Below are 26,876 nucleotides of genomic sequence, written 5' to 3'. Positions count from 1 at the left end.
GACCCTATACTAAAGTGTTACCATTTTTTTACATATATAATTGTATTTGTTATATATAATTTTTATTCAGATTTTGATCAAATTTTGTGTTTATGTTCATAATTGTGACATATTGCATTCTGGGATACCACATCTCACACTGTGTGGTCTGTTGTATGCTTCACATTTTGCATTGTTACATACCGTACTATAGTATGCTACTGTATTCATCTCTGAAAGAGACGTTTAGCAGAAATCAGCTGAGGATTTCCAGAGATCCATTCAAGGGCTTCCTAATTTCTCAGCGAGGTTTCAGTCACTTCCTGTTCTGATCTCTCCGCTGTCTCTCCGTTTCCACAGGGAGGAAGATGAATCAGACGTCACGCTGCCTGTCAGTCTCGGCCAGGCTCAGGACCGGATCAAAGCGCTTCAGTCATGTAAGATCCGTCTCTAACAGTGAGGTCATCTGAGGCTTGTGATATGAGGTCAGAGGTCAATAATGGCGGCCGTTTCTCTGTCTCACAGCGCTCAACTCGGCCCGAACGAAGCTGCAGGAACTGAGGTGTAAATACGACAAAGAAATGGCGGGAAAGTAAGACACGTATTCACTGTGGCCATATAATGCTGATGTTCATTTCCTGTTTCTGTGATTTCATCTCAAGCTGCATGTTTGTTCTGTCATTGCAAACAACAGAAACACAGCGATTTCCTTCGATTCTGTTACGGTGACACAAAACCTACTTTTTTTTTTTTTTTTTTTTACTTCATATGCATGTTTAATTCAGTGAGTTATTATTATCTAGCAATAATTATTTTCTAGCATTTTCTGTTTATTTTCTCTATTATTTATAAAAATATTAAAAATGTTTAAAATTTAAATATAAATGTAAAAACAAAACAACGTATGATATAAATACTTAAAACATTTTAAAAATTTTATATGTATAATATATCATTTATTCATTTATTTATTTTTTTGTAATTATTATTTTGTGGCTTTATGAATGTACGTATGTCTGAGAATATTTTTAATTCAATTCAGATTTGGTCTTAATGTTTGTCAATGTCGAGCCATGAATGAGATATATATATATATATATATATATATATATATATATATATATATATATATATATATATATATATATTTTTTTTTATTTTTTTTTTATTTTAATTTTTTTTTTTTTAATCATATTTCAATTGTTAAATTAACGTTAATGATTTTTGCTGATGGTTTTAGTGAAAGCACTTAAAAAACAGGGACTTTTAGTCCAAAAACCAACAATATCCTTAACAATCAATGCTAGGTTTAACAGCTTAGAAACCAGATTAGGAAGCAACCTAGGAAAGAAAAGAAATGCAAAAGTTTTTTACAGTACCTACTTCATTTTGCATTTTTACACACTACAGTATGAGTGGTACGCGACTGTATTACAGTGTCAAGTGAAAGGTTTCCCTGCTCTTAAAGTTTGACATTATCTGTCAGGTCACAAGAGTCACAAGGTTTCATTTACAGACACTTTTTCAGACCGCACTTCTCTGATTGTGCCGTTAAAGCGAATCTGGTCTAATTGAGAAGGTATCTTTGTTTAGCACCACCTCAGAGACTCACATGTTTAATCAATCTTTCACTCCTCTCCACCTTCTGAAAATCAACTCCCTGATGGCTGAGAGGAAACTGTTGAACTTCAAACAAACCTTATGAATAATCTCCCCGAGACGCTATTCAAATGAGAGTTGTCTGATTGTGCGGCGCACGAGTGTGTGTGGGCATGTTGGGATACGATGATGCCGAACGCAGCGCTAGATAAGATATGACTCACTCGACTCGAATGACAGCAAACCTTGCATTTTACTGACTTCAGTGACTCCCTTAAGAACTTCTGAATTAGTGTTCATTCCTTTATTTATGTATTTCTTCTGTTTGTGCTTCATGAGGTTTCTCCGGAGAAAAGGACACTTTTTAGGCAGATGTATGTGTGAATACCGGAGTAGCTTATTCTTTGCATTTGGAGGTTTTTGGTATTTTTTCTGCACTGTGATGTAAATGCCTGTGCATTTAGCAGTGTGTAATATTCTGAAATACAGTGATGGTGAAAGAGACACTGCCTTCACATCTTTCTATTTCATCGTACTCACATGCATCACGGCCAGCGTTGTCTGATTAAACAATCTTGGAAAGCTGTTTTTATTATTGAATCACTAAATAATGAATCGGTCTGATGAATCGTTCACATAATGAACTGAGTTCATAAATGACTCCGTGCAGTCTTTCGTTTCAGTCGTGTCACACTTATGTTGAAGTTTTTTGAGACGACCTATAATGTTTGAAATATGTTTTATTATAATTGTAAAAAAAAAAAAAAATAGTCAAAACATTTACATATATGCATGTAATCTAATATTGTAAAGTGTATAATTATAATATTTTAATATATGTAAATAATCTAATATTACATAATACATAATTCTGTAATATTGTACATATGTCTATGTACATACAATTTCACTATAATAAACAGTAGGCTATTTTGTACTTGGCACTTTTTATTTTAATTAAAAGTAATTAAATATTAATTTACACTAAAAACATTATTATTAAACACAAAATATTATTTATGTTCATAAACACACTATTCCAGTTTTTATTTTAGTTCTCAGTTCTTATATTAATATTTTATATTGTCATTTTCTTTTGCTCAAAGGTTTAGTCATTTTTGATTTTCTTGTGTTTTTTAACAAAAGCGTATGTTTGTTATTTTAATTCGTAAAAAAAATAATAATAATAAAATATATATATATATATATATATATATATACACACATTTTTTTAGCTGAAATAAAGTTTATTTAATTTTATATTGTTTTATTTCAGTTAATGCAGCAAAGTAGGAAAAATCTATCTGTTTTTTTTTTCCACTATAATGACTGCATCAAGGGTATGCTAACTAGCTAATAGCTATGCTGGTTAACATTAGCAAACTTAATGTAGTAAATGCTTTATTTATTGTTATTAAATCCTTCGTGTCATTTGCCGAACTCATTTAAAAAACAAAACATGTCACTCTGTGCATTTTCTCAGCAGCATGAATCTGTGTGTAATTGCATGCGAGTGTTAAACCTGATGTTAAACGCAAGGTTTGTGTCTTCCAGAGTGGAGGAGATGGGCGCGCTATTGGTGAACCTGGAGAAGGCCAACCAGGTGAGTGCGGTGCCCTCCTCTCAGCCTCTGATTGAGACGCCGCGTCGCCAACATAATCACCTTCGTAATCAAGCTTTGAGTTTAATTAGACGCCCCTGCAGCCCCTCTTCCTCCCCCAGCACCCTCCTCATCCTCGCTCTCGCAGGCCCGTGATTAGCCGGCACTCTTTCCCACGGCGGAGGACAGGAGAGAGAGAGAGATGGATGCTGAGAGACGAGAGCGATGTGGTGAACGAGGAGGGCTGTTAGTTACCTCATTGCACTGATTGCTTCCTTTTTCCACTGTGATTTGCTTTTTCTCCCTTCGCCAGCAGCTCTTAGATAAATGATTCGAAAATGAGTCATTAATTAGCAGGCCGAGTGTGACAGAGCAGGTAAACCGTTTGAGAAGAAAGAAAGTGCCTGCAAGTAAACACACGCCTCAGCAGAACGCTGTTTTACCTGCGGCACCTGGAAATCTCCTCTGATTGGGCTTTCCAGGGCGTTCTTGCTCCGTTCGGCCTGATTGTACATTTGATTCTGGATCTCTGAGAACGTTTGGCCCTGATTTGTATTGATGCTCCATCTGCCTTCCCAGTGTTTTACCTCACGCCTTCCTGAACCTAAACAGTCTGCAGGATATAAGGCTGAAAAAACACTTTGGTATCAGGGTTGTTATAGTTAACTCAAACCATATCCCATAGAAAGATTAAATAAAGTCAACTATTTTTCATGTAGTACTTTTCTTTCACTTATTTTGTGTTAACAAGTTGCTGTATGTACTAAAATAACTAGAACAAAAATGTATAGATATAATATATAACATAACAACAAAAAAAAATTCTACAATTTAAATGAAAATGTAAAATGCAAAAATAAAAACATAAAAGTGGCTAAAAACTCTTATGACACCAGGGGTTTTATACTTAAATAAAACTAAAAATTGTAAAACTAAATTTTAAAAACTTTTTTTTTAGCTAGTTTCTGACCTGATTTTATCTTGGCGCATGAGAATAACTAATTAAAACCAAAAATAAAATTGAATAAAAATGACAAAATCACACAGTTTAAATTAGTAAGATTTTGACTTAAATTCAAATTAAATAACAAAAAAATTGTAAAAACAACAACAATGCAATAAAAGTGGCACCAAGGTATTTATAGTTTTATCAAATTAAAAATACAACCATTAAAAAAAAATTTGTTTAAATTGTAAATAAAATGATTATTATTTCAGCTGGTTTCTCATTTGAATTTAGCTTGATATGCAATATAATAATGATTGAGAGATGAACAAATAAGTCTTTCTCGAAAGCCTGATGATCATATTTGATACTTAATTATGAATTTTCTAAAAAAAGAAAGAAAAGAAACTGGATAATCAAATAAACCAGTTTCAGTCTAGTAAGTGTTCCTCTTAAAATGTGAGTTACAACATCAAAGTTATTTTTATGTTTATGATGCAAAAAGTTACATGAAGCACAAGTTGTCTTGTATGCTAAAAGCCCTTTTTATTAGAAAAAAAACCCAAGTCTAAACTATCACACAGATGAAGGAAGGCATGGATTCGATTGTGTTCAACAGGTACATCAGCAAAGTTTGGATCATTTTGAAATCTATGCATTTATTATTTCAAATGCTTTATTAAAGTGTTGCGCAAGTGTCTAAATATTTTTGGGGTTACTGCACACACAGACTCCTCTGAAGTTTTCCAAACTTGTGTGTTTGATGGCAGAGAGCGGATCTGGCCCAGAGGGAGGTGGAGAAGCTGAAGGAGCAGCTCGCTGGCTCTTCTAAAGGGACCGGCCCATCAGAAGACAGACCCAAGGAGGTAGGAACCACTCTCTCTGTTAGATGAAAGCCAAAGTGCCACCTTAACACGACCAATCTCCAGTGGGAGGACACCATCAGATGCTCCCACACCACTGGAACCTCATTAGTGGCTCTTTGAGGCGCTGTGATCACAGGAAGCTAGAGAGCGGGAGCAGATTTTGCCGTCCCCCTGATCTCCTTTCATTTGTGGTCTCAGGAGAGGAAGCGCGAGGAGCGAGACGAGACCTCGCTGTCCCGGCTGGAGGCGGTGCTGTTCTCCAAGGACCGAGAGATCCTGCGACTGCTCGAGAGCGTCCAGAGACTCCAGTTCACCTTACAGGAAGTCCAGGACTCCTCGGCCAATCAGATCGCAGAGCTGGAGCGGCAGCTTTCCTATAAGTCAGAAGCTATAGAGGTGAGAGCCATAATGTGAGGTCAGGATGGTATCATTTAAAAATAAGTAATGTTGATAATTATGGCGACAGATTTGATGTGATTTTCACACATTTCTGGTTGATTTGAATATGCTTTCAGCTGCTAATAAAAGTGTATTTGCATAGGTGCATTAGTTTTCACATCTTCATTAAGTTTGCTTTTATCCAAAGCAGCTTACACACACTTTTCCAGCAGTTTCGTAAAAGAGAGCAAAAACTGCATTAACAAACATAAACGTATTGCCGTTTTTAATATTCACTATGGATCCATTAAATTTATAAAATATGTATCACAGTAAGATTGTCGTTTATAATAAAAGACTGGAACAATGATGCTGAAAAGTCAGCTTTGATCACAGGAATAAATTACATTTTAAAACACACTGAAATAGAAAACATTTATTTTCAAACTAAAAAAATATTTCACAATATTGGTGATTTTACTGTACTTTTTAACAAATAAATGCAGCCTCAGTCAGAGAGAAGAAGAGAATTCTTTCAAAAACACAAAATCTTACCAACCCCAAACATAAAAGCATAATTTAGATTTTATAAGAGACCAAATAAATCAGTCTTACTCCACTTGGGTTGTGTTTTCATCTGTTCTGTAATGATTCATGGATTTCCCATGTGTCTCCACAGACTCTGGAGGCCAAGCTGCAGTCTCAGATGGATTATGAAGAGATCAAGACCGAACTCAGGTGAGGTTTTGCTGGATCACATGCTGTGAAGGTGATGTGTGATGACAGTGATGTTAACGTATCATCGTGTCTCCTCCAGCATCCTGAAAGCCATGAAACTGGCATCAGCCAATGGAAGCTCATCCCAGGTGAGTGTTATTCCTGTTTGACAGTCCTGCGTTATATTGACCCTCTCAAATAAAAGACACATAAAGTTCTCCACAACAAACAGTTGCTTGCATCTGTCAATGAGGAAACGCCACAGCGAATCTGTGTGAACGCCTCACTAGGATCATCCATAATGCATCGATCACGAGAGTTTAACTGCCCTGTGGTGTGTGTGTGTGTGTGTGTGTGTGTGTGTGTGTGTGTGTGTGTGTGTGTGTGTGAGCAGGAATCGGCCAAAAGCGCTGAGGCTCTGCTGCTGGACAAAGACGCCTTTCTGCCCTCTCACAAATGTCTTGTGGATAAAGTCCGAGTGTTACACAACAGCGGTAAGCATGTGTCTGTTCACGTTCACAGATGTGCTACTAAACTTTTCCCTTTCGTCTTTCAAGTACAAGGACAACAAACTAAAAACATTAAACAAATATTTTTGTCACTTGAAATAAATGTTGTGACAAAAGTGGAAATAAAATAACTTTGCCAAAGCAGCGTTTCTCGTTTGGTTTAATTTGTAGTAAAATAACTAAAACTTAAATATTAATGAATATTAATGAATACACACATTATTAAATAAATGCATGTATACGAACATAAATAAATAGATGAAAAAAAAAAAAAGCTAAAATTTGGAATGAAAATAGAAAAAAAAAAAAATGTAAATTATTTAATCAAAAATATATATTCTGTATATAACAGTATCTCAGTGTTACTCATTGGAGTACCATGTAAGTACCGTGGTACATGAATATGTTACTCATTTAGAGTCATGATATATGGTACTATGGTAGGAAAATATTGACATTATCACTAAATTTGAACTTGATGTTTTTATAATAAGTTACAATTACTTCTGGTTTCTTTTTATATACACATTTAAAGAGTGGCTGTCATAAAAACATGGACTGATTTATTAAAACATTAAAGAACAGTAAAACAATTATAATGAATGTTATATGTTGCATATAGCATATATTTAGTTTATGGTTACCAGATTTTTTTTTCCTGAGTTAAATGTGATGTTAACATGAATTGTTTACAAGCTGTTTTACTGAAACACTGATTGACATGAGAGGATATGGATTGTAAAGTTGTACTCTTTCTTTTAACTTACCATCAGATGTCTAGACAAGTTTATTTTGTGCTGAAATCGGTCTTAATGTGGAGGAGATGATCAGTTCATGTGCAGTCTGTCACTCCACATTAAACAGCGCTTAAATCCGTGCTCAGTTTTATCAAGCGAACATGTCTTTTCTCTCTCTGTCGAAGACGAGGGTCACTCTGAGGACTCCAGTAAGGACGTGAGTCGCCCGGCAGGGTCCTATTCCTCTCCTCCAGGAACACTGCCCATAGATGGACGCACTTCCTCCAGCCCGAGACCGCCCAAAACTGACACGCCTTCCTCCATCCATGAAATGCCCCGCCCCTTCTCAGTGTCACCCTTCTCGGGCGAAAAGATTCCCGGAGATCAGCTCCTGCAGAAGCAGCTCCTGTCTCCGCTCTTCAAGAAAGACGGCAGCTCCATCATGGCGTTCCCCACCGCCCTCTACGCCGCCAAAGCGGCCCTCATGTCAGCCAACCAGAACGCCTCAATGCCCATCGCAATGGAGACAGGCATGCCAAGCGACCAATCGGAGAGCGGAAGCTCAGGGGGAGGAGACGACGATCAGCTGGACACGGCAGAAATCGCCTTCCAGGTCAAAGAGCAGCTGCTGAAACACAACATCGGTCAGCGTGTGTTCGGACACTACGTGCTGGGCCTCTCGCAGGGCTCGGTCAGCGAGATCCTGGCTCGCCCCAAACCCTGGAGGAAGCTCACCGTCAAGGGCAAAGAGCCTTTCATCAAAATGAAGCAGTTCCTGTCGGACGAGCAGAACATCCTGGCGTTACGCACCATCCAGGTTCGCCAGCGAGGTGAGAGGACCGAACCAACCCATATAGAAATATAGACACACACACACACACACATATATATATATATATATATATATATATATATATATATATATATATAATAAAATTAATTAAAATTAATAACCAAAATGAAATACTTAAATTTACAAAAAATTTATTTAAATTAATATTGTAATTAATACTGGACCAACCTGAAATATATATATATATATATATATATATATATATATATATATATATATATATATATATATATAAATGCAAATTAGAATATATATAATTGCAAATTAGAATATATATAGAATAATAATTAAACATAAATTTGACCAAACATTCCATAACAATATAGCAGAAAATACTAAGAGATAAAATATTTTAATAATGATGTAAGTTAATAAACTGCATGAATTGTCTTCTGATATATTTTATTAAATTATATGTTTCATAAAGTTATATTATATTTTTTATAATATATTTTTATTAATTTTCATATATGATATTTTTTGCTAAAGCCAGGTCAATTATATATATATATATATATATATATATATATGTGTATGTATGTGTATGTGTGTGTGTGTGTGTGTGTGTGTGTGTGTATATATATATATATATCAGTATATACTAGTGTTTCTGTTGGATAAATTTGATACATTTGATTAATTGACTAATATTTTTGTAGCTAATGTTTAAAGACGACATTAGTATTAACCAATCAGACTTTAGTGTGAGGGATCATTTTAAGTTACAGTAAATACAATAATAAATGCATGAATTTCAAATCACAACAAATACTACTATCATATATGAATACCTTACAATTTAAATCATATGTAAAAATTGATAGCCTGAATGCACTACTGTAAGTCGCTTTGGATAAAAGCGTCTGCTAAATGCATAAATTTAATTTAATAAATGTAATTTAATTTAATTTAAATGTAAATAATATTTTTTTAAATATGTATTTCTCATTCAGAATACCATCTTCATGGTTAAAATAAAAACATCTATATTAAATACACAACATTTTATTATAATATGACCCTGACATGTTCTGGACAGGTTCATTAGAGATCACACCCAACATTATTCACCTGCTATTTCCCTCACATTATGGAAGTCACATGTCTGGTGAGCTGTGTTTCATGTCTTGGACCATCTGATATCCTGAAGATGTCTCATCCCTCGAAACCCCACCGAACCGCTTCAGACCCCCAGAGAGAAGTGGTCCGGTTTGTAGCTCTTCCGCACACGCTCCTAAAGCCTGATTTGTTGTGGTGCTCTCAGCTCTGGGTTTGAAAGTGAAGCGTTCATGTGCTAGCACACCTGCGCTTGATGCCAGCATCTCAAAGGCGGTCATTGATCTAGCGATCAAACGCCAGGCTTTGGAGCTGCTCTCTGATCAGCCCTCCTCTCTCTCCGACAGGGAGCATCACTCCTCGCATCCGGACTCCTGAAACTGGGTCAGATGATGCCATCAAGAACATTCTAGAGCAGGCCAAGAAGGAGATCCAGTCACAAAGAGGTGAGTACAAAGACCCCTGAACCTCACGCTGCTTCCTTCAGTACAACACAGCAGCTCTGATCTGACTGTTCACGATTGTTTTACATAAAGGGATGCCTGATGTGTGTCTGAATCATCTGCATTCTGTTCAAAATGTCTTTTCACAACAAAAATAATCAGATCTGAGGAACCAAAATGTGTGACTAGACAGTATATCCTGATTTAAATGTATTTTTATCATCACAATATATTTGAAACATAAATATACAAAGAACAGACATTTTAGCAGCATTAATATGTGCTTAAATATGTATTTAAGCCTCCATATAACAACATTTAGTGAGGTATATACAAAAAAAAAAAGACGTTTAAATTAATAAAAAAAATTGCAAAAAATAAACTGTAAAATTTTAAGAGACCATAATTTTACAATTTATTTTTTGCTAATTTTTTAATTAATTTAAACGTCATTTATTTTTGTATATACCTCACTAAATGTTGTTATAGCGAGGCTTAAAAAAAAAATTTCTCTTACTGTCCTGTGTAATTTTGCTTCGTTAGTATATTTATTTGTAGGATGTAGAGATATAAAGACAAAAAACAGATTACAGATATTTTCACAGTGTCTTAGAGTATTGACAGAGTAGAGCATTGAATATTTTAATCATATTTCTATAATAAAAAAAATGTAATGTAAGCAAGCATAATCATACTGTATATTGTAAAAAAAAGTAAGACGTTTTCTGAAAATATACTACAAATACACTGCCAATAAAATGTATGTCTGCTGTATTTAATTATTAATAAATAAATGCAAATAATAATAATTTATATTAATTTAATGTTTTAAATATTTATTTTAATTATTTTATCAAATACAAAATATTAATACAATGTAATATTTTCTATATTATATATAATATTTAAAATATTTTATTATTGTATTATCAAATACAAAATATTAATATAATTCAAATGTACTATTTTATAAATATTTAGTATTCATATACAATTTGCTTTTAATATTAAAATGAATTTTAATATATTTTAATATTATATTTTAAATATTAGAATCATTTATTGTTTTATTTATTTGTTATAATTAGTTTAATAAATAAATATCTGTCTTCACACTTGCTAGTTTGGCTATAATTATAATACATTTTTACAATAATTAAATATTTGAAATATTTATTTTACTAATGTATTATAAAACAAAATATAAATGTAATTAAATATTTTTATTATTATATCAATATTTAATATTAATGTTTTAAATGCAAATTTTAATATTATAAATATTTTTGTAGATATAATAAATAGTAGTTATTTGTCTACACGCGGTGTGTCTAGTCTAGCATGTCATACTTCTGACTAGCAATGCAAACTCCTGTTGTGATCTGTGTGTGTCGGCCAGGAGAGTGTAAGTCGTCTCTGGGCTCCGCATCAGGACGAAACAGCTCTGGAGGAAGCAGCAGTTCAGACGAAACCATCAAGAGCATACTGGAGCAGGCTCGTCGAGAGATGCAGGCGCAGCAGCAGGCTCTGATGGAGATGGAGGTGTGCGGCCGGGCATCCTCCGGCGAGCGTCTCGCCCTGCAGGACCCCGCCAAGCCTCATCCGCCCCCCACACCGCCCTTCATCAAACAGGAAGAGGGTGTGTCCAATCACACCGGCAGCCCTCAGACGCCCCTGAGCATCCTGTCCCCCGCCGCCTTCGTCCAAAACATCATCCGCCAGGTGAAGACGGAGATTGGCGAGACCGGTGCGTATTTCGACCAGCACTGGTCCACGGAGCGCGGTGCGGTCGTGATGATGGGCGGCACCGCTCGCCCCTTCACCTCCGTGTCTCCGTCGCTCTCCTCCTCCTCGTCCACGGGACATGCGTCCATGCCTCGTCCCTGGCCGCGGATGGAGAACGGAGACTGTCCCGTGAACGGCGAGGAAGCGTCCGCCCCTGAGGACGAGCCTGTGTTGGGACGGCCGCAGGAGATCAAGGTTGAGCCGGATGCATCGGTCAGCGGAGAAGCACGGGTGTCGTATTACCCCACCTACATCCCCCGAACCCTGAAGCCCACCGTCCCGCCGCTGACCCCGGAGCAGTACGAGCTGTACATGTACCGCGAGGTGGACACCCTCGAACTCACCCGGCAGGTGAAGGAGAAGCTGGCCAAGAACGGGATCTGCCAGAGGATCTTCGGAGAGAAGGTGGGCGTGTCATTAAAAACCACAGTTCGCAAAAAACGTCTTACAAAACGTACTTTTATTCAGATCATGCTACAAGATCAGTGCAGTGTTTACAATTCAATATTTTCAATTTAATAATGTCTATTTACCCAATAGCATGAAGCATTATTAAGCGTGCTAATAATCTAATAAACTAATAATAATAATTGATATTCAAAGCTGTTACTGCATAACCATAACATAAGGAAAAATATCAAATATGCTATTTTTGTTACATTTTATTTTTACAATTATGTGTGTTTATAATTTTTTGAGCTTACACACCGATACGTTTGCATACACAAACTTTTTTATTAGTAAAATAGTATTATAATATTATTTATTATAATTAATATACTAATATTTGTTCTTAATATTTTCTTTATTAATTTTCCTTGACAATTTTTTGTAAATATTTAATAAAATTTTGATAGTATTTCTTTTTACTATTATTTAGCTTTTTTAGGATTTAGTTTTTATAGGGTTTATTATTATCATTATTATTTTTATTATTTTAGTACTTTTACAGGGATATCTGCTTAATTTTAATGAAAAGGATGGTAAAATGACTTTTTTAATTTTTATTTAATTACATTTTTGATAGTATTTCTTTTTCTTTTATTTAGCTTTTTGGGGATTTACTTTTTATAGGGTTTATTATTATTATTATTATTATTATTATTATTATTATTATTATTATTTTAGTACTTTTACAGGGGATATCTGCTTAATTTTAATGAAAAAGATGCTAAAATGCTAAACATAATATAATATATTAGATTAGATTAGATTAGATTAGATTAGATTATTATAGTTTTAGTCAATGATAATAACACAGCACAGACACAGCACAGCTGGAGAAGAAGTTTACCTGTAATGAGTCGAGATCAAACGAATCAGTGCATGAAAATCTGGCACAAATTGTATCTTATTGTGTGGAAATGGCATAAATCTATTTTGGTATCTGATACCCACAAATCAATTTTATTTTATTTTTTTTTTACTTTCTTAATACATGTTTCTAGTCTTACTGTGAATGGTTAATCTGTGCATTTCATATAATTAAATATAGCAAACTTATAATATAGTGATACTCCTTACTCCAGTCTAAACCTGAATGTTCTTTGTGGAAACAGTGATACATTTTTCTGGATTCTTGAGTGTAAAGTTTAAAAGACCAGCATTAACTCGAAATAGAAATCTTTTCAAACATTAGAAATGTCTTCACTTTCACTTCTGAACATTTTAATGCATCCCTACTCAATAAAAGTGAATATTTCTGTAACTTCCTGATGCTGAACTCTTGAGTGCTGGTGTAAGTTCAGTAGTGAGTTGCTGGAATGTTTTTGCTGCCATCTAGTGGTCAGTAGAATATGGCCAGATGTATATTCTAGCTGATTTCAAACAGTGGTGTTTCTGTTTTATTATGGACGTTATTATTGTCTGTGTGTCTCTGGCAGGTGCTGGGGTTGTCTCAGGGCAGCGTGAGTGACATGTTATCCAGACCCAAACCCTGGAGTAAGCTCACTCAGAAGGGACGCGAGCCGTTCATACGCATGCAGCTCTGGCTGCTGGACCAGCTGGGTCACGCTCTCATCCAGGGTCAGGGTCAAGGTCAAGGTCAGTCATCACCACAGACACACAGCTGTTCTGCAATACTGAAAGAAGTATAGCTTTGTATTTTAGCATAAGTTTATTCTTTCTTGTTTCTTATCTGTATTTTGATTAAAAAAAATTATTATATTAATGAGAAGCAACAATCTTAGGAAACAAATGACACGCATTATAATAAAAGTTCTTAAATAATATTACAGTGAAGAGACCTTGTGGCATTTGAGAGTTTTAGAGGGATATCTGCTTTATTGTAATGAAAATGATGACAAAATACAAAACATTTGATCATAAGTCTTCACTTACTGTACTAGTTAATAAAAAAAAAAACATTGTTTTTGTCTTTGCATTTTGATGAAAAAAATCATAGAATCAAATTAGGTATATAAAAAAACCTATTAGAAATAAGGTTGTATTATTATTATTATTATATAAAAACATTTTTAATATACTGCATCATTTATAGTATAAAATACAACAGCTTATATTATTACAGTAAAAAAAATTTTGCCTTCTGGTAGTGATCGTTTATATGATTAATTGTCATTGAAATTATGGGAAAATGCCAAACATATTACAGTTAGGCTTCATTAAATGTATGCAAAATATTATTTCTTATTTCCTGCATAGCTAAATAAATAATTACTTAATAATATCATAAATTGTTAATTATTATTATAAATTGTTATTTCTTATTTAGTTTTTTTGGTGTTGTTTTTCCAGTGCAAATGTCTAAAAATTCCTAAGTCAAAATAAATTTACTTGAGATGCAAAATGACTTAAGATTTTTTATAATAATAATAAATAATAATATTGCTGCAAACATGAACAATTATTTGTGAGTGGGGTCAGAAAAATAAAAGGTAAAAGAAAACTTAAGGTAAAAAAAACCCACTTCTTTTGTTACCCCACTGACAGCTAAACCCACTTAATTATAATAATATTTAATGATTTTTTTTTTTTTTTTTTTTATCTTGATTTAAGTGTGTTTAGAAATTTGTATTGGACAAAATACAATAATATTGTAATGAATAAATATATTTAAGAAAAACTTTTTTAGTATGTTTCTGCTCCTTTTGCTTTCGGTGTTGGTATTTTTAACATAACAAATGCACGTAAAATGCTTCTGACTGTGAATGCTCCTCTCATCTTCGACGGCTGGTTCTCAGATAAGAGCCCCGTGACGAGCCGCTCGTCCCCGTCTCCTCCTCCGAGTCCTGAGGACGCTCACCCCAGCGTGACCCTGGAGCCCGTGAGTCTGGCGCTGGAGAGCAGTAAAGAGAACCAGCAGCCGCAGCACACCGAGCCCCACGGAGGGAAGAGCACGCTGGGCATGATGGTCCCGCAGCAGCCCCCCGCACCGCTGGGCATCCAGGAGCTGGTGGCCATGTCCCCGGAGCTGGACACCTACGCCATCACCAAGAGAGTGAAGGAAGTGCTGACCGACAACAACTTAGGTGCTCTACAGCATTTTTACCAGTCTTAAGAGTCAGTTTTTCAAAATTGAGCTTTATACGTCATATGAAAGCTGAATAAATGAGATTTCCATCGATGTATGGTTTGTTAGGATCGGACAATATTTGTCTGATATGCAGCTATTTGAAAATCTGGAATCTGAGGGAGCACAAAAAAATGTAAATATTGAGAAAATCACCTTTAAAGTTGTTCAGATAAAGTTCTTAGCAATGCAGATTACTAATCAAAAATTATGTTTTGATATATTAATAGTAGGAAATTTATAAAATATCTTAATTGAACGTGATCTTTACATAATATCCTAATTATTTTTGGCATCAAAGAAAAATGTATAATTTTGACACACAATGTATTTTTGGCTATTACTACAAACACACCCCAGAGACTTCAGACTGCTCTCGTGCTCCAGGGACACATATTGTCAACACTTGTGACACTACTGTACAAAAGATGGGTGTTCTTTAAGTGTTGTGTTAACTAAAAGTATTAAAAATTGCAATCGAAATTAAGTTTTAAAAAAGGTGAATGATCGTTAGAAATGTTGCCTACAGATGTAAGTTTGTTGAAGTATTAATTAAAGGATTAAAGCTATATAAAAGACAGAAAACCATAAACACAAACTCAAATTAAAATGAAAACTTAAAATATAAAAAAATAAGCTAATTAAAAATATTACAGAAATACTATAATAATATACACTACCAGTCATGTTTTTAAATGTTTGATCAGAAATACAATGAAAATAGTAATAGTAATAGTGTTTTCTATTTGAATGTGTATTAAAACATAATTTATTTCTGTGATGTGCAGCTGTATTTTCAGCATCATTACTCCAGTCTTCAGTGTCACATGATCTTCAGAAATAATTATAATCTGCTGATTTGATGCTCAAGAAACATTTCTGATTATTATCAATGTTGAAAACAGATGTGCTGCCAAATATTTTTATGGAAACTGTGATACATTTCATTTTTCAGGATTCTTTGGTGAACAGAAAGAACATCATTTATTTGAAATAGAAATCTTTGGTAGCACTATAAATGTCTTGACTGTCACTTTTGATCAATTTAATGCATCCTTGCTGAAAAAAAGTGTTAAGTAAGTGAGCAAAAAATGCATGCATAAGATTTTGAACTGGTTTCCTGTTTTAATGTTGATCTGAGGAGAATCTGAAGGACTGTGGGCCGGATTGGTAACTGTGTGAGCTTGTGTGTTGATGCAGGTCAGCGTCTGTTTGGAGAGAGCATTCTGGGATTGACTCAGGGTTCAGTGTCTGACCTGCTGTCCCGACCGAAGCCGTGGCACAAGCTCAGTCTGAAGGGACGCGAGCCGTTCGTCCGAATGCAGCTGTGGCTCAACGACCCGCACAACGTCGACAAACTCCGAGACGTCAAGAAACTGGAGAAGAAAGGTGAGAGAACAGACCACTTGGAACATTTATTCATTCTTTATTCTGTTTCTATTTTTCATTTGATCTCAATTTTATTAATAAATTAGATGCTAAATAGTGTAATCCAATGTCATTTTAGTGTTATTTATACTCTCATTCATATATTGTAGTTATAATGAACTAAAACATTTACAAATGATTTTCTGTCAAATAAAATATAAATAATAGAATAAAATATTTCACATATAATAACAAGTTCAATAAGAAATGTTGAATTGACAGCTAAAATACTACAATTACTAAAGCTGAAAAATGAAGCTACTGTATATGGAAATACATTGAAATCAAATAAAAATTAAAATATTTTTTTAGCTTTTATTTTTACTTTGTTTTCTTTTAAAGTTAGTTGATGTTTTGGTAATTTTGTGCTTTTGTATTTTTTTATTTTATTTTATTATTTTTTTGGAGGGGGGGGGGGTATAATAATAATTCTGTATAGCTTAATTATTTTTTACCTTTTCAGTTTTATTAAATGTATTATTTTAACTATGATGCACCTTGAAGATCCAGTTGACCATAATTTGGAAACGTTTTGCATTTTGATCCAAATTGTATTAATAATATTTACTTTTCAGACAATAACTGGACTCGCTGAATTACACATGAGATCCAATCTTATTTTAGAGTTATGTACAATTATAGCTTTTCATATTTGGAGTACGCTTTTATTATTGTATTTTCAGTGTTTTCTTTTGTTTTTTTTGAAGTTTTTGTGAAGATGCAGTTGATCATAATTTGTAGACACTGCTTCAGTACAGTGTGTGTGTGTGTGTGTCTCCAGCGTATCTGAAGAGGCGATACGGTCTGCTGAGTCCCGGCTCAGACAGCGATTCCCCCGGCGCTCATTCAGACTGCATCAGTCCGGGTCTGAGCGCGCTGGAGCTCTGCCCCTTCAGCCAGGCCAAGAAACCCCGCGTGGTGCTGGCGGCCGAGGAGAAGGAGGCTCTGAGGAGGGCGTATCTCCAGGAGCCGTACCCCTCTCAGCACACCATCGAGATGCTGGCCGCAAAACTCAACCTCAAAACCAACACCGTCATCAACTGGTTCCACAACTACAGGTCCGAATCCACCCGGAAGAGATGTCCTAGAAGAGTTTTGTGTCCAAACTGTTGTTAGCATTTAAAACTTTAAATGGGAGTTTGGCTCCCCCTGCAGGATAATTGAGGAACTCACAAGTGAGAAACAGAGAATCGTATGGCTACAACTGTACAGCATTTACAGTGGCATAAACTTTCGATACACCCCTAAATTTCTGAATTTATTCAGTTATTAATTTCTAAAAAATTTATTTTGATTTTCCCAACCAAAACAAGATACAGTATCAGTATCACAGTAGGAGACACTATGATAGCGGATCCAAAAGCGCTGCTTTAAAATTATTTTATGTTCAAATTATTTATGTGCTTTCAAAAAATGTGTAGTTTTAATACATTTTAATTTAACTTTTATTACATTTCTATTTAAACTTAAAGCTATTTTATGTGCTTTTGTTCATTTTTATTAGTTTGTTTCATTTAAATATTTCTATTTCTTATTCTAGCTTTAGTTTTAGTCATTTTAATATTTCAACTTATTGATCTCAGACAGTTGCCAAAACAACATTTTTAATTTTCCCCCTCATCTAATATTAATATTTAACTTAATTTAAACTTTATTTCAATTCCTGATCTTTTTTTATATATATATATAGCTTTAGTAAACAACAAGAACACTGGTGAAATCATGTGACAACAATGATGATGATGATAAAAATAATAATAATGACAACAACGTGTCTATTCAGTTGCTTCTCGTTTTCTTTTAAAAAGAAACGAACTAGCTTTCTAATCTTTTGTATTCGATCTGTTTTCTTTTCATGTATTATACAATTAACAAAAGCAACAAAAAGACCTCTAACACTAGCTTGCTCTATTGTTTTTCTAGTTTTCTAAATCTGTTTTCTTTTTATTTATTAAAGCCCTTGCTACAGTATGTGTGCTGCATATAAGTTTGTAATAGCACTTGTATATCATTGCTCTTTTGTTGTTTTTGATTGCTTTTGAATAAAAGCGTCTGCTAAATGACTAAATGTAAACAATAAAGCATGCTTTTCATTAAATGTATTTGCTCTTATTGTCTTCCTCCTGACAGGTCCCGTATGCGGCGAGAGGTCCTGATGGAGGGTCTCCAAGACAATGACACGGACGCCGAGCACAACAACTACTCCCCTGTATCCGACCGCGATGACAGGAAGCAGCCCTCGGTCGTCCGCAGCCGCCCTCTGAGCGCCGGCCCGCGCCGCTTCACCCTTAAACAGGAGGCCAGCGAGCCGGACGAGGATGAGGAGCTCCGTCTGCGGCAGGCCATGTGCTTCTCCGTCGGCGTCCAGTTCGCCCAGCTCAAGAGTGACCCGGAAACAGCCCTACACCGCTCGCTGGGCGTCAAAGACGCCGAACCGCCGAGGAACAGCCACGAGGGCGAGGAGCTGGAGAAGTCACCCGAGGATCCCGTCAGCTTCAAGGCTTCATCCGAACCGTCCCGGGGCAGCCTGGAGGTGTCGCTCAACTCACCCTCCGCCGCGTCCTCGCCCGGCCTCATGATGTCCGTGTCGCCTGTCCCGTCCTCTTCCGCCCCCATCTCCCCGTCACCTCCCAATCCGCCGGCTCCGAACCACCATTACTCGCCCTCACTCAACCCCAAACTCAACAAAAGCACTCAGAGACGCAACGAGAAGATGGCTAACCTCAACAACATCATCCATCGCCTGGAGCGGGCCGCCAACCGCGAGGAGACGCTCGAGTGGGAGTTCTAGAGCCTCAGATCTTTATAAACACCTTTGAGCTATTTTGATAAAGTCACTTTGGATTCTGCGTCACAGCACTAGCTGGTTTTGAGGAGTTAACGTAGCGGTGTCATGAAATGCACACTGACGTCTTGTAGATTGCCACTGGGTGAGATTATGAAATAAAAGACCTCTGTCTTAAGCCATCAAAAAGCACTACTTATTTAAAAAACAAAACGAGAGAGAGAGAGACAATGACCAAATTTGCTAATTTTTGAATAGCAGTTTTTCAACTTTTGTCTGTAAGACGGGACAGCGGAGTCAGGTGATGCGCGACAGCTTCGCTCTGACCGAGGGATAGTCCTAAAAGACTCTAAATAGTGGACATTGCATATGTATTTAGTTTCTTGGTGACATGTTTTGGATCTTTTGTTATACAAGCGTACAACGTGTGATTGTGTGTGTTGTAGAAGTCGTCTGCAATAGCCTTCTCTGAACAAGATGTAGCATGAACATCATTTACCCTCTGTTTCCTCTCTAGATAGTAACCTGTGATATACTTGAGCGATGCTATAAAAAGAGAAAAATGGCAAAAAACAAGAAAAAAGGAAATGTAAAAAGTCGGTACGATGGTAGATGCATTCTTGATTTTTTTTTTTGATACTTTGAAGTTTTACATTCACAGTTTAAAAAAATTGTTACTTTGTATTTTTGTTGTTTTTCAGTACAAATATCTAAATATTTTTAAATCAAGATGTTTACTTGAGAAGCAAAAAGACACAAGTTTTTGCTTAAAACAAATTTTTTTCTTATCCCATCAGCAGATGTTTTTCTTGTTTTAAGCATAATTGTTTTTTTCTGTAAACAAGGCTTAATATCATTAGAATTGTAAACAATTAAAAAATTAAGTTAGATTTTGCTTAAAAAAATGTTATCAGTGGGATAAGAAAATCTTGGTTTACCACTGAAAAAACTAATTTGCAGATTTATTTTTGTTTGTTTTAAGCATTAACACTTTAATGAAAATGAATTCATTGAATCAGTCTTTTTTTACAGTATAAATATCTAATAATAATACTTAAATTAAGATTTTTAAAAAATTATAAAATAAGTGAGTATGCTTAAAAAAAGACAAAATATGACCGTGTTGTAAAATTTTTTGTTTTTACTTTTTTCTTAACCCACCAACAGATATTGTAAGCATAAACTCAATAAAAAAAAGTTTTTCAGAAAAAAGGCCTTACATATTAAATCGATTCACATTAAAAACATGAAAAAATAGCTTTGTTTTTTTTTTTTAAAACAAAACAAAAAACAAATCTGTAAGTGGGCTAAGAAAAATAATAAGAAGAAAAATAGTCTTGTAGTTTATTTTTTTAAGTTTAAGTTTTCTCACTCCACTGACAGATAATTGTTATTATCTGACATAATAATGTTAAATATAAAGTCACTTCATTTGAATTTTTTCAGTAGACATCATATCACAAGTCATTTTGCTTCTCAAATGAATGTGTCTTGATTTAAGAATTGTTTGATATTTTTTAATGGAAAACATTAAAAATAGTGAGTCATAAACTCAGTTTTTGTGACCCATTCTTAATAGTTGATTCCAGCTGTACCTCAGTGTCCCGACGAGCTGGTCTCACACAAACACACTCGGGCCAGTGCACGTCCTGAGTCTTTCCCTGAAAGGTTTGGATATAATGTAAGATAAGTTTCAGTCGAGCTTCAAAGACCAGCGACTGGTGGACAGGGACGGGTTTTCACGGGGAATGGTTAGCATGCATATGTTTTAAACTGATCAGTGATGCAGTCTCGTTCCTCATTTCCTCCCTCATGAGAGCCGTGTGTCTCTGCAAACTTCCACCGACTGAATGAAACAACATCAAGTGGAGAAGACTGTATGTTTATCTACGGCGGTGGGACACTTTACTGTATGTTCAGGTCATTTTATAATTATTAAAACACATTTTAGCAGGGAGTCTAAAATAAATGCACTTAAAATTGAATTATGACACACTGGAAATCAGATGAGAATCTGTTTTCAGTGTGCTTTGTTTATTTCGTATCCCATGAGCACTTGGTCTACTTTGCTGTATGTAAGTGATTTTGATATTTATGTGCTCGTTTTACTGCAGGAGATTTTATTTCATATTAAAAGGCCAGAAACACACTCTATGCAAGTATGTTTTTCAGCTAGTTGACATCTATCTCTGAAATGCGTCTTGAGGAATGAGGCCTGTCTCTCTGACAAAACCAGACTTTGTAGACGGTAAGAAGTGATTCTGCATGTTCAGGTTTACTGACTGTTCTGGAGGACAGTCCCATGAAAGTGAAGCTAGCACGATTTTGTCATTAGCAAAATGCCTAAATTCACTTAAAGTAGAAATAGTGTTTCCTTCCCTGCAGGGAAAAAAGTGTCTTGTTATTCAGTACAAATATCTAAAAAGTATTAAATCAAAATATATTTGATTAAGTTGATGCTTAAAATTAAGCGAGTGTATGCTTGAAACAAGAAAAAAAACTTATTCAAAAGGGAAAACATCATATATTAATATTTTTACTTGTTTTAAGCATACAATCACTTAATTTTGATTAATGTTTCAGCAAACAAGACTTAATATCTTAGGTATTTTTTAAGTAAATATATCTTGAATTAAGAATGCCTAAATATTTGTACAGCTGGAAAAAAAATAGTGGTGTTTATATCAGTGATTCTCACTCTTTTTAACACCAAGGCCTCTCTCTGTCCAATACAATTGTTACATTTCCCCAAATATAAGATGTTTCCTCTTGTGTATTCATTGTTTTTACTCTTGTACCATTTAATCAGACATGATATTAGGGTTGCTAGTTATAAATGACCAACTTGAATTAATCTTAGCTAAACTTAGTTGAATTAATTTGCTGATTTAGCATCAGTGGATTGCGTTCAGACACTTTTCTCTTGTGTCGATGGAAACACACACTTGCGTAGAGTCTGTTTCAGGTCCAACACTGAATTACACTAAAATGAGAAGCAGATGTTCGTTCGCAAACGCAATAGAAATCCGAAAGCAAAACAAACACTGTTTTTCTTGAACAGAACGGACTGTTTGTGTTGTGCAACTCTCTCACGAAGCTGAAAAGATGTGTTCGATCAGTCCAGATGTGTTTTTGCTGCTGTCGATCGATTAAAATGACGTTTTGCAGGTCCTCAATACCACACCAGAAAAATACATGCAGCACTTAGAAACCCCTGAATTCTTCTGCGTTTGTCTTTGCCTTCGTCTCATCGAGGTTGTTAGGAAACACTTGCACATGAGGATCGGATCTTAAAACATACTGTATGTAAATATCTAAATAAATATTACACATTTACTGAAAGGGATATATCTTAGGTCCTTGACACTAGCGTGCTGATGATATTTAATAGAGTGTACAGTTATATTAACCAAACACATAGAGCCAGAGGTGGTCTGGCAAGCTTGCCCATGTTCTAGAAACTTCTCTCAGGGTAGACTTGCTTCTCTAAGCTTTACAAAACCTGTCAGGTCACAGCACTGGTCAGCGTTTACTGTTCCTAACCGCCGTTTGCTTTTCTTTCAGTGTTCTCGACGAAGTGTAAATCTCTCGGATCGTGCGATTTGTATATGTGATCAACTGGAAATAAGAATCTCATGTACTAGAATTCATACTCTTAATAATTAATAAGCAACAAAAGGTCCAGAATATCTGAAGGCATCTCATCTGAACGCATGGGACTGACGCCATCAGAAACCTTTACTGCTGATTCAAATGAAACAACGACTGCTACTTGTTTTTTTATCTCCCATGTAATAAATATCTCTGATGACAACAGATTTTTAGCCATTCTAAACTGCTTTTGTTTACTTAATGCATTTTTGTTAACACTGGAATCTTATGTTGTTGTTTTTTTTTTTTTTTGAGGACCGAGAATGTTTGTGTTTCTTGTATTTTTGTTTAAGAAATCAGCACTTACAGGACTGTTGGAAGTGTCTTATTGACATCTGTTAGAATGAAAAACTCATTTTAAAAACTAAAAATATTTTTTGCTGTTTCCCACCCGTCACCAAATTATTTTTCCAAATTACAAAACAACAACAACTACAATAAATAATTGTTTTATTTACATGTTTTTTTTTTTGGAATTTTGTTGTGCATTTTTGGCATTTTAGTTTTTTTTTTTTTTCGCCTGTAAAGGTGTTTATTTTAGTTTATTTTAGTACATCAAGTTTAAATCGATTAAATAAAGTTGCTTCCTTTGCAATGAGATTTTTTTTTTTAGAAGTTTTTTTTTTAGTTAATTTTTTCAAATAATGAATGCATTAAGTTTTAGTTTAACTTCAATAGCCCTCGTCCCAGAACACGTCATATAAAATAAACACAACATAAAATGTTTGACCTCCTGAAGATAATTACCTACATTTTGTAAAGGTGAAGCGTCTCCTTTCACAAACCACTTGCTGAAAAGGAAAATAGCTTGATTTTGTCAAGCATTTCAGGCTGTTTTGTACCTTATTTGTGGAAAGTTGCATTAAATTAGAGGTCATAAGTAACTCGGCCAAAACAAGATTACTTTAATTTCTCTGGTGCTTGAGTGTGTTTGTATTTGAATTATCCCAGAGTCCTCAGAAACACTGGCTTATTGTTTATTCGAATATTAGTAATTAAACAGCCTCACTGAAGAATTAAAAAACTGTCAGACTTGAAAACATAATTGTCGGTTATGCTTATGATTAAGTGTGTGTGTTTGTGTTTGGAGTGTGTGTAAATGAGGCTCTGTGATGATTACAAGATTGAAATCTCAAATGAGCAGGAGGCAAAACTCTTTGGTTGTTCCTCTTATGCGCTGAAAGTCTGGCTAGGTAATAGTCATTTTTTTCCTCATTCCAATTTCCTGTAACGTTCTGGTGTGTTTGCACACACTTCCCATGACCTTGTGGCAGAGCACTTAAAGCTTTGGTTGTTAAAGAGAGGACAAATAAATGTCAAATGTCATGTGTCTTTTAATCACATACAGTATGTATTGAGTCATTATTGAATACAGTACATCGCTGTATAAACTTATCTTGTCTGTGTGTTTTTTGTTATACCTTGTACTTTTTATGACAAAACATTATTAGTAAAAAAAAAAAAAAGCTTTACATTGCATTAAATTACATTCACATTTATAAACAATCAATAGGCCAGTTACTTAATGTTTGTTTTCTTGCCATTTCATGATTTAAGATTTCCATTAATTTATCAACAGATTTTTAGATTTAGACATTCACATGCAAGCAAAAATAATTTGATGAACTTTCTCACAATTTGTACTTTCTTTTTTTTCTTTTTTTTACTCTCAATTCTGATTTGTTTTCTCCCTGAGAGATATAAAGTCTGAATTGAGAGCTTTTAACTTGCAATTAAAATTAAATGTCTGAATTGTGAGATAAAAAGCCAAAATTAAAAATATTTAATACATACATACATACACATATATATATATATATATATATATATATATATATATATATATATATATATATATATATATATATATATATATATATATAAAACATAATATAAAAAATAATTTTAATTCTGAGAAAAAAAGGCAGAACTGTAAGATATAAAGAGAGAATTAGATCAAAGTTTTTAGATTTATTTTTATTTTACAGAAACAATCCATACTAAATAAACCTGAACATATATGAAGTAAATATATGTGACAACTGTAAAATTCAAATTCACCGACATTATTTAAGTATAATTTATTCATACTCATCCACTTCAAAGCTTGTTTACATATACGCCCCTCCCCCACACGCTCGAACGTGTTGACGCAATCTGCGTCGTGACGTCCTGACGTCGTGGTAGCTGCCCTGCGATGACGACGGGATTCCACGGTGGGACGGGCCGATTCTGCAAATGGCTACAAGGTGCAATTTGTCGATTTGTTCGTCGTTAATCTTCTCTCCTGCCGCTCGGAAGAAAGCGTACACCCGCTCTGTCTCTCAGGTGAGTGAGCTGAGTGCCTTCGGCGCGGGATGCGGGTGTTTTTCGGTGTGTTTTGAGGCCTTATCAGAGGGGTCCGCCCTCCGCTCGCGACAACAACAACAACAACAGACACCGAAGAGGGGCTCGGCTGAGTACTAATGTCAGAAATGCTTCACATGAGCGGTGAAATACCACGGTTATTTATGTTATTTAGATGGTTTGGTATAAGCTTGACCGATGATATAGGAAGAAACGTGGCCTTAGTGCTCAGTTTTGGTTCGCTAACGTTAGCTCTACAGTCAGTCGCTGTTGTAACCGCTGCGAATCTGACAGATCGCGCCCTTTACAGTTCACTATGGCAACCGGATTTAATTTCTTGTAACAACAATAAAACTGTCATTCATTACGTATTATTGACCGCGATTGTTAGAAATAAGAACACACTCACTATTTGAATGGAATCTATGGGCGTCATGGCTAAAATAATGCTTTACGAACTCATAATGCATTATTTTGGATTCATTTTTATGGCAAAGTTGTATAATATCAACAATTGAGACATTAACTGCCATATATTGCCAGTATAATACATTTAACATAGTTATTGTTAATACAGTTTATGTTCTGGAAGCTTCTTGGACTTAACATTTACAGATCCTGTAATATTATGACTTCACAGTTGGAACAGTAACTGTAATAGCTCCTATAATTTGGTGGAGACTATGATTACCATTGCATCGTGTGAGTAATTCTTAATGTTCAACAGTAACTATTTGGAAAATCTGGAATTTGAGTATGCAAAAAAATTTGTGAAAATCGCCTTTAAAGTTAACCAAATGAAGTTCTTAGCAATGCATGTTACTAATCAAAAATCAAGTTTTGACATTTACGGTAGGAAAATATTTTACTGGTACATGATCTTTACTTAATATACTTATGATTTTTGGCATAAAAGAAAAATCTATCATTTTGACGCATACAATGTGCTGTTGGCTATTGCTATACAAGTAGGCTATACTATGACTGCCAGGGTCACATTTAATAAGTTATGATGTCTAACTCAAACAATTCAAGAACCAAATAAAGAAGAAATGGAATATATTTAAGACACTTTTACTGTAGGAACAACCACCAGAATACCATAGTTATTACCATGTTGACTGTTCTTACTAACTTACGGGATCGTTTTCAAGTATTTTAAACTAAGATGCTCTCAGAATAAGTGCAGCTTTTTCAGCTGATTTGGTTCTGGTAGTATTTTTTGCCATATGGATCTTACAAAAGACTTTGTTTTAAGAGTTATGAATAAAGAACCAAACCAATCAATTTATTCCATAGTATGGAGAAAAAAATACTATCAAAGTCTATGGTTACTGTCAACAGTTTGATTGCCTTCATTTTTCTAAATATATTTTGCGTTTAACAGAAGAAAGAAACTCAACTTGAGAGAGAGCAAATAACACCATAATATTTTCTTTTGGATGAACTGTCCTTCTCACAGCTTAAGGGAAAGAAATGCAATCCCATTGCTTCATTGGAGTAGACAGGTGCTAATGTGTTTGGTGCATTTCGCTTTTCGTGATTCTCTTGATTGTTTTTATATTTCTCTCTGGAATCACGAGTAATATTGTTTTACCACCAGGAATTTCTCTGTTGAACATTCTTATTAAAAGAATGTTGAAATAATGCAGGCTGATGACTTCAA

At 34.8% G+C, this 26,876-nt stretch overlaps 2 protein-coding genes across 7 annotated transcripts in view; both read left to right on the top strand.

The window, feature by feature from the left end:
• LOC127964233 (homeobox protein cut-like 2) overlaps nucleotides 1-24,259 on the top strand; it is a 150,086-nt gene extending 125,827 nt beyond the window's left edge. Inside the window, exons 7-22 of the mRNA XM_052564376.1 lie at nucleotides 340-416; nucleotides 505-571; nucleotides 3,133-3,181; nucleotides 4,895-4,990; nucleotides 5,189-5,386; nucleotides 6,048-6,106; nucleotides 6,186-6,234; nucleotides 6,480-6,579; nucleotides 7,517-8,161; nucleotides 9,588-9,686; nucleotides 11,083-11,873; nucleotides 13,352-13,505; nucleotides 14,672-14,959; nucleotides 16,201-16,389; nucleotides 17,210-17,486; nucleotides 18,559-24,259. Coding sequence (XP_052420336.1) covers nucleotides 340-416; nucleotides 505-571; nucleotides 3,133-3,181; nucleotides 4,895-4,990; nucleotides 5,189-5,386; nucleotides 6,048-6,106; nucleotides 6,186-6,234; nucleotides 6,480-6,579; nucleotides 7,517-8,161; nucleotides 9,588-9,686; nucleotides 11,083-11,873; nucleotides 13,352-13,505; nucleotides 14,672-14,959; nucleotides 16,201-16,389; nucleotides 17,210-17,486; nucleotides 18,559-19,219 — 3,799 coding nt within the window. The 3' untranslated portion in view covers nucleotides 19,220-24,259. The remainder of the gene's footprint in view (nucleotides 1-339; nucleotides 417-504; nucleotides 572-3,132; nucleotides 3,182-4,894; nucleotides 4,991-5,188; nucleotides 5,387-6,047; nucleotides 6,107-6,185; nucleotides 6,235-6,479; nucleotides 6,580-7,516; nucleotides 8,162-9,587; nucleotides 9,687-11,082; nucleotides 11,874-13,351; nucleotides 13,506-14,671; nucleotides 14,960-16,200; nucleotides 16,390-17,209; nucleotides 17,487-18,558) is intronic.
• A 765-nt stretch (nucleotides 24,260-25,024) lies between these two features.
• LOC127962979 (myotubularin-related protein 3) overlaps nucleotides 25,025-26,876 on the top strand; it is a 34,526-nt gene continuing 32,674 nt past the window's right edge. For all 6 annotated transcript variants that reach the window (XM_052562614.1, XM_052562612.1, XM_052562613.1 and 3 more), the window contains exon 1: nucleotides 25,025-25,192. The gene's annotated coding sequence lies outside the window, so the exon portion shown is untranslated. The remainder of the gene's footprint in view (nucleotides 25,193-26,876) is intronic.

This window comes from Carassius gibelio, chromosome B8 (assembly GCF_023724105.1).
Source record: "Carassius gibelio isolate Cgi1373 ecotype wild population from Czech Republic chromosome B8, carGib1.2-hapl.c, whole genome shotgun sequence".
NCBI lineage: Eukaryota > Metazoa > Chordata > Actinopteri > Cypriniformes > Cyprinidae > Carassius > Carassius gibelio.
This window is presented reverse-complemented; position numbering and strand designations above follow the sequence as displayed.